The sequence below is a fragment of the Manis pentadactyla genome, chromosome 2, assembly GCF_030020395.1.
Source record: "Manis pentadactyla isolate mManPen7 chromosome 2, mManPen7.hap1, whole genome shotgun sequence".
Lineage (NCBI taxonomy): Eukaryota > Metazoa > Chordata > Mammalia > Pholidota > Manidae > Manis > Manis pentadactyla.
The window spans coordinates 53,376,818-53,390,208 of NC_080020.1; the positions used below are offsets into that span (position 1 = coordinate 53,376,818).

At 38.3% G+C, this 13,391-nt stretch overlaps 1 protein-coding gene across 2 annotated transcripts in view; it reads right to left on the bottom strand.

Annotated features, from left to right (window-relative positions):
• MAN2A1 (mannosidase alpha class 2A member 1) overlaps positions 1 to 13,391 on the bottom strand; it is a 170,410-nt gene that overhangs the window by 111,013 nt on the left and 46,006 nt on the right. For both annotated transcript variants that reach the window (XM_036886849.2, XM_057492745.1), the window contains exon 4: positions 11,682 to 11,853. In XM_036886849.2, coding sequence (XP_036742744.2) covers positions 11,682 to 11,853 — 172 coding nt within the window. The remainder of the gene's footprint in view (positions 1 to 11,681; positions 11,854 to 13,391) is intronic.

Sequence of the window (13,391 nt, forward strand, 5' to 3'; positions counted from 1 at the left end):
GTCTTTGGGTTTGAAGTGAGTCTCTTGTAGGCAGCATATAGATGGGTCTTGTTTTTTAATCCGTTTAGTGACTCTATGTCTTTTGATTGGTGCATTCAGACCATTTACATTTAGGGTGATTATCGATAGGTATGTACTTATTGCCATTGCACACTTTAGATTCGTAGTTACTGAAGGTTCAAGGGTAATTCCCTTACTATCTAACAGTATAATTAAATTCACTTCGCATGCTATTACAAATACAACCTAAAGATTCTTTTTTTTCCCACCTTTTCTTCCTCCTCCATTCTTTGTATGTTATGAATCATATCCTGTACTCTTTGTCTATCCCTTGGGTGACATCTATTTAGCCTTAGGAATACTTCCATTTATAGGAGTCCCTCCAAAATGCACTGTAGAGGTGGTTTGTGGGAGGTAAATTCTCTCAACTTTTTCTTATCTGAAAATTGTTTAATCCCTCCTTCAAATTTAAATGATAACCTTGCCGGGTATAGTATTCTTGGTTCAAGGCCCTTCTGCTTCATTGCATTAAATATATCATGCCACTCCCTTCTGGCCTGTAAGGTTTCTGTTGAGAAGTCTTAATGATAGCCTGATGGGTTTTCCTTTATATGTGATCTTTTGTCTCTCTCTAGCTGCTTTTAAAAGTCTATCTTTATCCTTGATCTTTGCCATTTTAATTATTATATGTCGTGATGTTGTCTTCCTTGGGTCCCTTGTGTTGGGAGATCTGTGCACTTCCATGGCCTGAGAGACTATCTCCTTCCCCAGATTGTGGAAGATTTCAGCAATTACCTCCTCAATGACACTTTCTATTCCTTTTTCTCTCTCTTCTTCTTCTGGTATCCCTAGAATATGAATATTGTTCCTTTTGGATTCATCACACAATTCTCTCATCCTTCTTAGAGATTCGTGTTTCTCTTTGTGCCTCAGCTTCTTTATATTCCTCTTCTCTAATTTCTATTCCATTTATCGTCTCTTCTGCTACATCTATTCTGCTTTTAAATCCCTCCATTGTATGTTTCATTTCAGATATGGAATTTCTTAATGATTGAATCTCCAACTTAAATTTGTTCCTGAGTTTCTGAATATTTTTCTGTACCTCCATAAGCATGTTTATGATTTTTATTTGGAACTCTCAGGCAGACTGGTGAGTTCAGTTTCATTTGACCTTTTTCTGGGGTTTGTGAGATTTTGGTCTGAACCATGTTTTTTCTGGGGTTTGTGAGATTTTGGTCTGAACCATGTTCTTTTGACATTCCATATTTCTGTGTATTGCCCACTAGTGCCCAGAAGCTCCAGTCTCTGAAGCTGCTCAGTCCTTAGAGTGAGGTTGGGGGTCATAGGGGAGTGGAGCTGGTGCCTGGGGGGAGGAAACATCTGTTTCCTGATTCTCGTCTGCAGTGCCTGTCTCTGGTGTCAGAGCCCATGCGCCAAGCACACAGGTGTAAGCCTCTGTGCTTTGCGTCTCTAGCTGTTGTAGGCGGGGCCTCCCTCTGGCTGGCCTGATGCCAACACAGTGACTGTAGGTTTGTGAACCGGTGCCGGCAGGCCAGGAGGAAGGTGCAGTAAGCTGTGCGTCACAGTGGGGGGGCCTTGGAGCTGAGTAGGCAGCCAGTGGGATGGGGCAACTGAAGCTCCTCAAAGTTCCCAACCAACTGGGCAGAGTGCACCCATATAACCTTGTCCAGCTCTCCTCTCCCCTGCGCAGCAAGCTCCGTGCAAACCCTGCTCCTTCAGCAGCCCTCTTGCTGCTAGGAAGCCTCTCAGATCGCCTGCCTTTCCCTTTTCCCAGAGTGGCCAGGTGTGGATCCCCTCGTCCACAAATGGCCAGAATCTGTCTCTCAAGCACTCCACTTGTCTGAGCTCCCCAACATACAAAGCACCATACAGTGTAGGTTTCTGCTCCCAAAGCGGGCCTCCAGGGCTGGGTGTTCAGCAGTCCCAGGCTTCCACCCCCTCCCCCGCTCCATTCTTCCTCCCACCTGTGAGCTGCGGTGGGGGAAGGGCTTGGGTCCCGCCTGATCAAGGCTTTTGTAAGTTACCCTGTTTTGTGAGGTCTGCTCTGTTCGTGAGGTCTATGTGCAGTCTGGTTCAGCCTTCTTTATTGTTGCTGTTTTAGGGTTAGTTGTATCAATTAACTACATTTTCATACTATCTGTGGTTTTGGGAGGAATTCTCCATCTCACCTCTCACGCCGCCATCCTGAATGTCCCACCATTTTTAAATCATTATTTTGACAGACATTTGAGCTTTTTCCAGTTTGAAGTTATATGATAGACTCTGCTATAAAAATGTCTACCAAGTCTTTTGTGTGCCCATGTTTTCATTTCTCTAGGTGGATTCCCAGGGGGGAGCTCTTAGGTTATATGCTGTATATTTACCTTTGGAAAACTCCTTGGTGGCCTTTCAGAAAGTAGTTGTCCCATTTTACATTTCCCCTAGCAATATATGACAGTTCCAGTTGCTGCACATTCTTACCAACCCTTAGTGGTGTCAGTCTTTTTGATTTGAGCCATTCTAAATGATTTAGGTATCTTGTGGTAGTTTTAACTGTGCCTTCCTGATGACTACACATTCCCCAGCCCCTGTACACACATTCTTTCCCACACCTTTGCAGTCTAGTAAATGTCTTTCAGGTGTTGGAACATGCCATGTTCTTGTTAATCCCTGGCCCATAATCACAATTCTCCTCTCATAACCTGGAGTTCTTACCCCACCCTCTTCCACCTCTGTCACACTGCCTAGTTCTCATCACCTTTCAGGTTTCAGCTTGAATACCAACTGCTTCATGAAGCCTTTGTAGACCCCCTTCTTGCTTCCATAGAAAGAAATGCTTTATTGTGATACTGGGTTTAATTATATGTCTTCCCTACTCTGCCCTGAGGGCTGGTATCAGGTCAGTCTCACTCAACTTCTGTATACCTGGAGTCTAACACAGTAAATATCTGTTGAACAAATGATGGGAGTGAATAAGGGAAGGCTTTCAGAAATGAGGTAATATTTCAGCAGAGTCTTAAAAAATGAGTAGGACTGAGATTATCCAGTGCATGAAAGGAAAACGAAAACAACCTAAGCAAAATTCACAGGCAAATTCCTAAGAAGAAGGGAATAGCACGGACACCCACGTGGCAGAGCAAGGCTAAGAATGGGGTGTAAAAATGGGTATGAGCAGATTCACATATTGGATACATAACACTGTTGGGGAAATGCAGGACAGCTGGAAATGGCACAGCAAGAAACAGGAAGACCAGCTGGAGGTTTTCAAAATAACAGGAAATAAGAATAATGGGGATGGTGTTGGAAGACAGAGTGCAGTGACAGTGAAGGGGCAGAACTAACAAGGCTTAGGGACTGCCTGGATGTGGCCCAAATGGCAGACGGCAAGGTGGAGCACACAGTGAGTGGGTAAGAGCGCAGATTCTGGGGCAAGGCTACCTGGCTGTGGTCCTCATGCCACACTAACTAGCTGGGGGACCTTAACACCTCTGCCTCAGCTCATAGGAATGCTACAGGACTGACTGAATACATGCATATCAGAATGTGCCTGGTACCGCAAGCACTTGGTAAGTGTTGGCTATTACTATTGCCATTAACTAGAAAAGAGGGGAGTGGAAGTTGGAGCTTTATATCTGGAAGCAGCCCAAAGACTTGGTAATTAAAACACAGGATGGGTATGCAAAATGAACAAGAGAACCAAGGGGTCTACCCCTCAGCAAGAACCAGGACATTAGGAATGAGCAGAGGAGGAAATCAAAGGTGATGAAAGAGGAATGCGTGGCAAAGCAGGAACAGAACCAGGCGAGAAGGAGCTCTGGGTCAGACAACAAAAAAGGAATGAATTTCAAGGAGAATGGAGTGGTTGGTATCAACCTGTGGAGCACTGGGCAAGTGTTCAATGGACACAGAGCCAAGAAGTCCCTCCTGGCTTTTGCCAGTACCCGTGCAGGTGAAGTGAACGAGAGCTGGGACCAAAGCAGAGCCACCTAACTCCGGATGAACTGGGAGCGGAGGGGATGCGGATGGGACACACTTTCCGAAGTCAGTGTACACTGCTGCTTCCACTATCAGAACTGAAGTTATTTCAGACACTGGTGCATTGATTTGACTTCTTTGATGAAAAGCTCCATGTCTTCAGGCTCTAAACTCAATACAAATCTACACTTCACTCTGAACATCACCAAACACTCTGCAACTTCTCATTGTTCTGCAATTTTACAGCAGGCTTTGGTCAAATACCATAACATCTGACCTGTATAAAATGTGTAATAAATTAACTTATATAAGAACTTTAAAGGTACATTTTCCTACTGAAACTCAAAATGTACCTCATAAGTTTGGATTTATATTATTTAAGAAAGCAACCTCAAACATTTCTCTCATTTCAATAAGCAAACAGACATTGTTAAGAGGGTAACATAGAAGGTCCACATAATATAAACCTCAGAAAACAGATGTTAAGAGAATGGTGGGAAGATTAGATAAAGTCTCTGCATTTTTGGCAAAGCAATGAAACCCAGCAATGCAGTGACAAAACAGTATCTATATTAACTGAGGGTACCTTTCTTCTCAGCACATATTTGGAGCCTTATTTCATACCCTAAGTTCCACAGAGAGAAGCTGGTCAAGACTCTCGCAAACACACCAACTTCTCCAATAAACAACAGAAAGAGCAGATGCAGTGTAAAAACTGTTCCAGTGTCTCACAGCCCAGAGAGGAAAAATGAGTATTCCTATGCTAGGTGTTAGTCAAAAGAAATGCCAAGGCTAATGTTCCAGCTGCCTGACTCTGGAATAAGGATTCACATTTTGATGTAGTATAAACATCATGCAGTATTTAACTGCATTTAACCAAAAAATATTCAAATATGAAGCCTAAAAAGTAAAAGGAATGCTAACATACCAATCATCTTCAAAATGTAACAAGCACAGACAGAAAATGTGCTGATTATTGAAAGGGAGGAAGCATCTTTTTAATCCACTGGATATGTGTTACAAGTAGGCCCCATGACTATAATTGATTAAATTACTTTGAATCAGAAAAAATATTAAATATGCTACCGTCTGTTTGCATGGATCCCCTTTAGTTAGTTAGATTTTCATTTTTAAAAGCTTATAGAGCTGAATACTGCTGCCACAGGGCTAAGAATCAAACAAGTCATTGCTAGAATAGATGATGGGGATCATTTGAGTTATGTTTCTGTTAAGTTCCCACAATCAATTGATATTCTTCAGGGACAATAAAGGCTTACACGGAACTCTGCTGGAATTAAGAGGTTCTGCTCTGCAGCAGCTAGCTTGCAAATTTAGGTACAGACATAGAATCCATAGACTCATCTTCAGAAAGGGAAAAACAAGCCATTGCATAAGCATTACACTAGCTGTCAAAAAAATTCTATCAGTAATGCCACCTAGTAAAGCTCAGAATTGTAAATAATGGGAGCACACCTACAAATCCTTGAAGTTTTCCCCAAAAATATACATTTAGCCAAGGAAGACTAAAAATGTTATGTTTAAGTAAGAGAAAAAATACTATTACTCTAGTTCCACAGACAAATGTAATAAATGAATAAAAGTGAATGGTTGTAGATACAAAGGAGAGAACTTCCCCAAAGCTCAACCAGAAACAAACCTTATTTGTCCCAGTGTGGCTATAAAACAATTTATTTCTTCAAGTAAAATGATATTATTAAGGATCAGGCCTACCTTTCGGAGTATTTCCCATTGCCAAAATAGCAGCTCTCAAAAGGAATTTGAGTAAAACAACAGATTAAGCATTAGATTCTAGCCTGTATTCCCACACACGGGACACAGCCAAGCATGGCCTCACCTCACCAAAAGCAGCAGGCACCAAGCCCAGTTTCCTTCTGAGGTGGTTGGACTCTTTCCTACTCTGTGCGAAGCAGCACCTTCAGACAGGCCACAGCTCCTTCCTGGCTTACAGGCCACACAAAAGAAAGCTGGATGGAGAAAGTCAGCCCTGGGCTGAGCAGCCTCACCCAACCAAGAGCAGACACTTCATGGAACTCCCCTCTACCCATGGCCCTAGATACCCACATCCCCTCAGCCAGTCTAGCTATAACCCGGGCATCTTCCCCAACCTGCCGCTGGGTCCCTGATGTCCACACCATCTCTCAGAGCCCAGCTCTGTGACAAAAGACCTGAGGACAAACATCAGCTGGCTTTCTTGTTTACAAGCAACCTGGCTGACTCTGGAAGGAAATGGATTGGGAAACTCTCCTATGCACACAGCATTGAGGACAGTCTAAAAGTCCAGGCCCAACAAAGGCTGTGTCGTGCAGACCACAAGGGCCATGTAACAAGACAGGAAGTGCCTTGCAAATGCCCCAGTACTGTGAGGGATGATCTGCAACCTTCCCTCCATATCTGCCTCCCTTCCTTCCACCTGTTCACCTGCACTTCACTCTCTGAAGATTCAAAACCCTGGGAAATAATGTACTGATTAGCTGAGCTCAGGTCACAGCTGGCCTGCCGACCTGGGACAGGAAAATGGAAGTTCTGACTTGTGTGTGTGAGAGACCAATTCCCAAAAGGAAGTCAGGTGGAATGGATGCTGGCCAGTCAATATTAACTAACACCCATGGCAAGGAAACAGGGTTTGGTTCAAAAAGGGATTTGAGGCAAATCAAACCCCCTGTTTTGGGACAAATTCCAGGTCTGGACACAGCTGGTATTGCTCAAGGATGAATAAAAGTGGGGAAATATTTGGACTTATGGACACAACAGTATAAGGAACACAAAACTAAACAGTAATTTAAAAAACATAGTTACAAACAAGCATTTGAAGCCAGAAAAGAAAAGGTGCCCAAATCAAATGAATATTCATATTTGAACTGACTGTTTATAGTTCATAATGCATGAACAAAACCAAAAGCTTCTGTGATGACTGCCCTTGTAATGTTCACCATGTAACTTATTCACTATGTAAGAATTTGTACTCCATGTAAGAACTTGTTTGTTATGCATCAGAAGATTGGAGACTGACAAAAATTAGGCTTGGGGTGGATTAATGATTGTGCATTGAGTATTGACCCCCCTATACAGAATTTTATTGTTGTTAACAACTATTTGATCAATAAATATGAGAGATGCCCTCACAAAAAAAAAATATATATATATATATATAAGCACACTTCCAATTGTAAAATAAATAAGTAACCGGGATGTAATGTATAGCATAAGGAATATAGTCAAAATATTGTAACAACTTGGTATGGTGATAGCTGGTACCTAGAATTATCATGTATATAAATGTTGAATCACTGTGTTGTACACCTGAAACTAATGTAATACTGTGTGTCAACTACCCTTCAATAAAAATAAATAAATAAATAAAATAAAATAAAAAATAAAATAAAAAGAAAAGGTGCCCATTCCACAGAGACCTGAATCTGAGGAGAAAGAAAACAAGACCTTGAGGAAAAATATCTCCCAAAATGCAGTAAATATAACAAAGAAATTAAAATAAAAATGAATATGCAAAAGAAACTAGAGACTCAATAAATAGATAAACAAATTCTAAAGCAAATGAAATAAGCAGTAATTAGAATTTACACTAGACATTAATTAACAGTAGAAAATATAAGCCAAAGAAATGCTTGAATTGATAGATGGAAAATTTAGTAAGTTATACATCTAGGTACATGATGAAAATTTAGAATTTTATGGGTAAAATTTTAAAAATATTTAAAGCATCTGAGCAGAAGGAGAAAAAAAGGTTATTTTCCCTGAAATATGGGGAAGCTTGGTTAAGATAGCAAATGTAGTTAAATTCTCCTATTCAAATACTCTCAGGATGACTTCAGAACTAAAATGTATATTCACTATGCAAGAGAAACACTCAAAGTGGCAAATAAAAGTTAAAAAGAGCCACTAATATTTATTAAGAAATTGAAATACACCAGGAATTGTGCTAAGCATGTTACATTCATTCAATGTTCATAAAAATCAAATGAAATAGGTTCCAGTATTGTCCCCACTTGACAAATTAAGAAAATGAAGCACAGAGAGGTTAAGTAACTAGCCCAAAGTGATATGGAAGATGGGAGTTGTCAGGATTTGAACCCATGCAGCCTGGCTCCAGCACCCAGTCATTTAAACTACCACTGTAAATTGACTATCCTTTAAGTAAAAAGGTCAGCACAGATCAAGCAAATCCAAACAAAGGAACAACAATGAAGAGTGGCAGTGACAGTAATTTAGTCATCAGAAGGAGAAAAGATGGTAATTTGTCAATGATGAAAGATGCAATTTACAATCAAGAAAAAGAAATACCCAGCTTGGGAGTGCCCAAACCTTGCAGTGCCTGCCCTACAATAGATGTTCCAGAAGTAGTTGTGGAGTGCTGGGATGAATGAGCTAATAAGGAGCAAACAAAGATCAGTCGTGTACCCTTATGTATGGAAAATAATGTACTAAAAATAATGAAACACCTAAAAATAAAAGGAAGCTGACAGAAGAGTAGCAAAAAATAGGTATAGTCAGTTCTGTTATAAATGGTTGTTTCAAAACAAAAATTTGTTCCAAAGTGATTGATTATATTAAAGAGCAAATTCTGCACTGCTTATGTGAGATTTCATACCTGAGAAACAGTAGGTGAAGGCAGAAAACTGGACCTCGCTGAACCATCACGGATACATAAGACACACGCACATACCTCAAAGACCTACTGGCTACCTCAGGGTACTGCCTGTGTTCTCCACTTGGTTATGAGCCATGACCATCCCCATAAGCTGAACAACTTCCTGTTAGATTTCATACAACCACATTCCACCACTTCCCAGTAACTCATAATCTGCACCCCCATCTCCCTTTCTGATATGTACTTCCATAAGCAAACTTCTGGTCTTTTTCAAGGTAAACTGACATATTTATTGTCACATTTATGTATTTCTTACTATACTGTTATCTTTATTATGTCCCCATCTTTTCTGTGTATCACTAACAAAATTTTTTAATACTGTGCCCTAATTCCATTTTCCCATAAATCCTATGTTTTTATCACATAATTTTGCATAACACAGTGGTTTATATTGCATTATAGCAAAATTGGATGTACACAGATGGTAACTGTTATTGTAAAAGACTGAATTAGCAGATACCCATCAAAATCTATATGCTACAAACACCTTCTTTTCAAGGACCAGTAGATAGCTCATTTACATCACCTATTAGTTACAAAGAAAATCTCAAAAAATTCCAAAGAATAAAAATCATACAGTCCATAAGACATTAAAACTAGCTTTTAACATCTAAAGTGCAACAGGGAAAAAAAATATAAACTGCAAATTTTCCTAATGTACTAAGTCAAAGAGAAAACAATAAACACAGTGATAGAATATTTGGGGGAAAAATAGATAATTATAAAGTAACAGAAAAATGTGAAAGCTAGTTAGAATAGTGTTAAAAGGCAAACACAGAGATCTGCTCCTTATTAAATTACATCAACTGGCCCATTTAGCATTAGTAAAAGCAGGTAGAAGGACTTAGTAAAGATAAAAAGCAAGAAAGGTCAAGATTAAAAGCCAGTAAAACATAAATAGTTATTTGGGGGTGGGAAGGGGTACAAAACTCAACAGAAATAGTAAAAAGTTTAGCTGATCTAATCAAGATAGAGAAAAAAAGATTCTCAAAAGTAATAATAAAAAAACACTACAGATATGATAAAATCTTAAACTCTGAACAATCTGTGCACAAGCTCTGTAAAATTGTAATTTTAAAAAGTATGAAGTATTATTTTTACTCAAGGAGTAATGTAAGCCATAGAAAGAAAAAAAAATTTTAGTCAAAAATGTAAGTTTAGTCAAACTTAGTCAAAGAATTCCCTATAAAATAATACCAGTTCCATAGGATTTTACATGACAGTTCTTAATTTTTCAAAGGTTACAAACTAGTAAATAGCTCAATCCAGACACTAAGAATTGTGTTTGGTTTGCAAGGGTGCGCATGTGCGTGTGTGTGTGTTTATCATTAGCTACTAATATTTCAACTTAAAAAGTCAGGATATTTCACATAACGTTCTGGTATTCCAGCTTGTCTTGAGTACCTGGAAGAACAGCCTGACAGCTCGGGTGCCTGCGGCTGTATGCGGCTGCAGTGGAAGAGTGGCTAGCCCCTGTGGGTGTGGTAATTTAATTACTCTTGGTTCATCCCAGAGTCTATTACCCTCAGTTATGGTGCCTTCCTGGTCAGTCTTGTAAGCATCTTAAGCATGCTTATCAGAAAGAAAAAGACTTGATAGATAATGATGGAAGACCAATTCTCCCCAAATTACCTTTAAATGTTTATGTCAATTTCCATCAAAATCTTTTTTTTTTTTTTGATAGGGTAGGAAGAATTTAACCAATTAATTCTAAAGCTCTTTGGGAAAATTAAGTGGTCAGTCATTAAAAGAATTTTCCAATAAAAAAAGACAAGAGGAGATTTAAACTGTCAGTTAATCAAACATTTAAAGCCACAACAATTACAGTCAAATAGAAAAGTCCATGAAAGAGGTCAGAAAGCACAGAAATCAATGCAAATTTACATACAATAAAGATGGCACTTCAAATCAGTAGAAGAGGATGGGCTCTGTAAATCTTAGGGTAGCAGCACAGCACGTGAGGTAACAGCCTGTGGGGCTAGGCAGGCAGAACTGGACATATCAGCATGACCCAGTGGGATGACCCTGGGCTACCAGTGTCCTTATCTGTAAAATGAGGAGAGCCACTGTACCTACTTCACAGCATGGTTGTGAGGATTATCAATTAACATCTGTAAAGTTCTCAGAACTGAGACTAACACAGTAAGTGCTCCAAGTGTGATATTAGATAAACGAAATAAAGCAATTCATGCTAAAACATCCTTAAACTGCTGGGAGTAAAGGGGGAGGGACACAGGAACAGTGTTCCCCATCATACCATGTTAAAAAAATTAATTTCAGGATTTTAAAAAGTGAAGAGTAAAAAATTAAACTGGGTAAAAGGACTATCTGATCTCTAAATTGGGGAAAACCTTTTTAAATACAGTAGCCAAGTCAGTATCAAGTAAAACAAATTGATACACTTCACTATATAAAAATTTTAAAAGTCTGTATATCAAGCACTAAGAAAATAAAACCTGAGGAAAAATAAGGGTTTATATTTGTGTGCATAAGTATTCTCACAAATCAGTAAGAAAACAAATATATATGATCAGGTAATTCACAGTAAGCTTTGCCTGTATATATATGAGAATATATGCAACACTATCACTAATCAAAAATGGAAATTAATTTTCAACCACCAAATTAGTCAAAGTTTTCTTTGACTACTTCTTACTACCTTATAGGAAGAGAAATTGGTACTTTTTCTATATAGAAGACTGAAGACTAGACTGAAACAACCTTCCTAGGGGGTCTCTGATTATATGCTTCAAAGAAAAAAAAAACCTTTAAAATATTAAGCCCCTTTGACCTAATAATTCCATTTCTAGGACAAAGTTGGAACATAGGAATTTCAATAGAAAAGTTACAAGCCACTTTTTCAGAGATGAACGATAATCATGAAAAAGAGGATGTGAAGAAACACTTTAAGTTTCAGATCTAAGTTAAGAATTTTCACCTTCTAAAAATTCAACAATTATTTCATCACACTATTAATGTTTAGTATAACCAAATTTCAAAAAGTAGTTTTAAAACAAACCTTTTAACAGCATCCTTCTTCTGAGTGTCTATAGTATCCCACCACTTTGAAAGGTAAGAGATCTCAGACCACATGAATTTCCTCCGTGGGTCTTCTTTCAGCTTGACGACCATGTTATTAAAAATATACTGAGTCTTCTCTCTAAAGTAGTCATTGAAAGTCTTCAACCAGCCTAAATAAGACACAAACATACCACAAATATCTGTTTTATGCATCTGATTTCAACTCAGTCACATGCTATTACCTTACTTTTGGATGACTTAGATGTTTCATTCACTTACAGGCGTATTTTGGAATTTCACAACTGTTTTAAATTAATGAAATCCATTTGAACTGACATGAGATTCAAAAAGTCACTAACACTGAAATGATAAATTACTCTGAAGACTGTACAAACTCAGAGAAAGGAGAAAAATGAGAAAGATGACTTAGGACCAAAAAGCATTTATTTATACATAATATTTATAATATCTATCTCAATTACTTAGAGTTTATCTCTAGTTTAAGGAATTTTTTTAATTAAAAAAATCTGAATGGTGCTAACAGGTTGGAAGTACTGTTCCCATAATAGGGAATGAAAATTTTAGATCTCTCATACCACAACCAAAATTCCCTACCCATTAAGTAAGTTAAACTAAGAAAAAGAAAAACACAAGACTATATGTAGAAGTCAGTGGCAGGGCAATAAGGTAATAACAGCACTATTAATGAACACTGAGAAGTAGAATTCTGCCAAAAATGGGCATTGGTTTCCAAAAGCTGTTCATTATTCCATTATTTAGAAGCACAAACTGACACTAACCAGACAATAAACATGTATATATCTATGTAAAGCTTTTTCCAAAAAAAGAATTGTAGATGTTGACAACTTAATTCTCCGACTTTTCCTATTACTTCTCAAATATCTTGGAAATTTTACCTAAAAATATTTGCAATCTGATTATAAAATACTTTTAACAAGATTCATCAGTTCAAACACAGCCCCACCTGATAGACGACTAAAGCAAAAGGCGTGGTTGAGACAAAAACATATGTAGCCATCAACGGCATCTACTGGCAAAGTGGACATTCTCTCCAGAATAACCTCTTACTATGAAATCTTACAGGGAGAGGAGTTTCTATACATCCAGGCTCAACTACTGCTTTATTGTTTCCAAACCTAATTCATGTGGGAGGACTAAAAATATAAGGATCCAAATGGCTATTTCATTTGTCTATGACTCATATTCAGTGTATACTATATTTGCTAGAAAAATAAAATCTGCTAAAAGAAAAAAATCTACAGAAAGACAATACAATTATTTGACAATGCAAATATGAGCTTCTGAAAAGGGTGGTACTACCACTATGACTGTACTTCTCCCTTTACTTTGAAATCCATTCATTCTGTAGTCATCTACTGTGCACCTATTAAACAGTAAATAGTTCTATAGTAATAAAATAGTAACTATTAAGCAGGCATGAACCTAGAAGCCAAACAGGAATACTATATAAAATATGATTTATAGGGCTTTCATGATCTGGGGACTTTAAAGCTGGTTTCTCACCAAACTGTGCTACCTGAATAATTCAACTTTACCATGTTTAAATAAAAAGCCTATTACATATAAACAACTCAAAAGATGACTCATGAAATAGTGATCTGCAAAGAATTCCATCTTCACAAATGTGAACCTGGATCCCTGCCCCAGAGCAATGAGCCAGGATCCA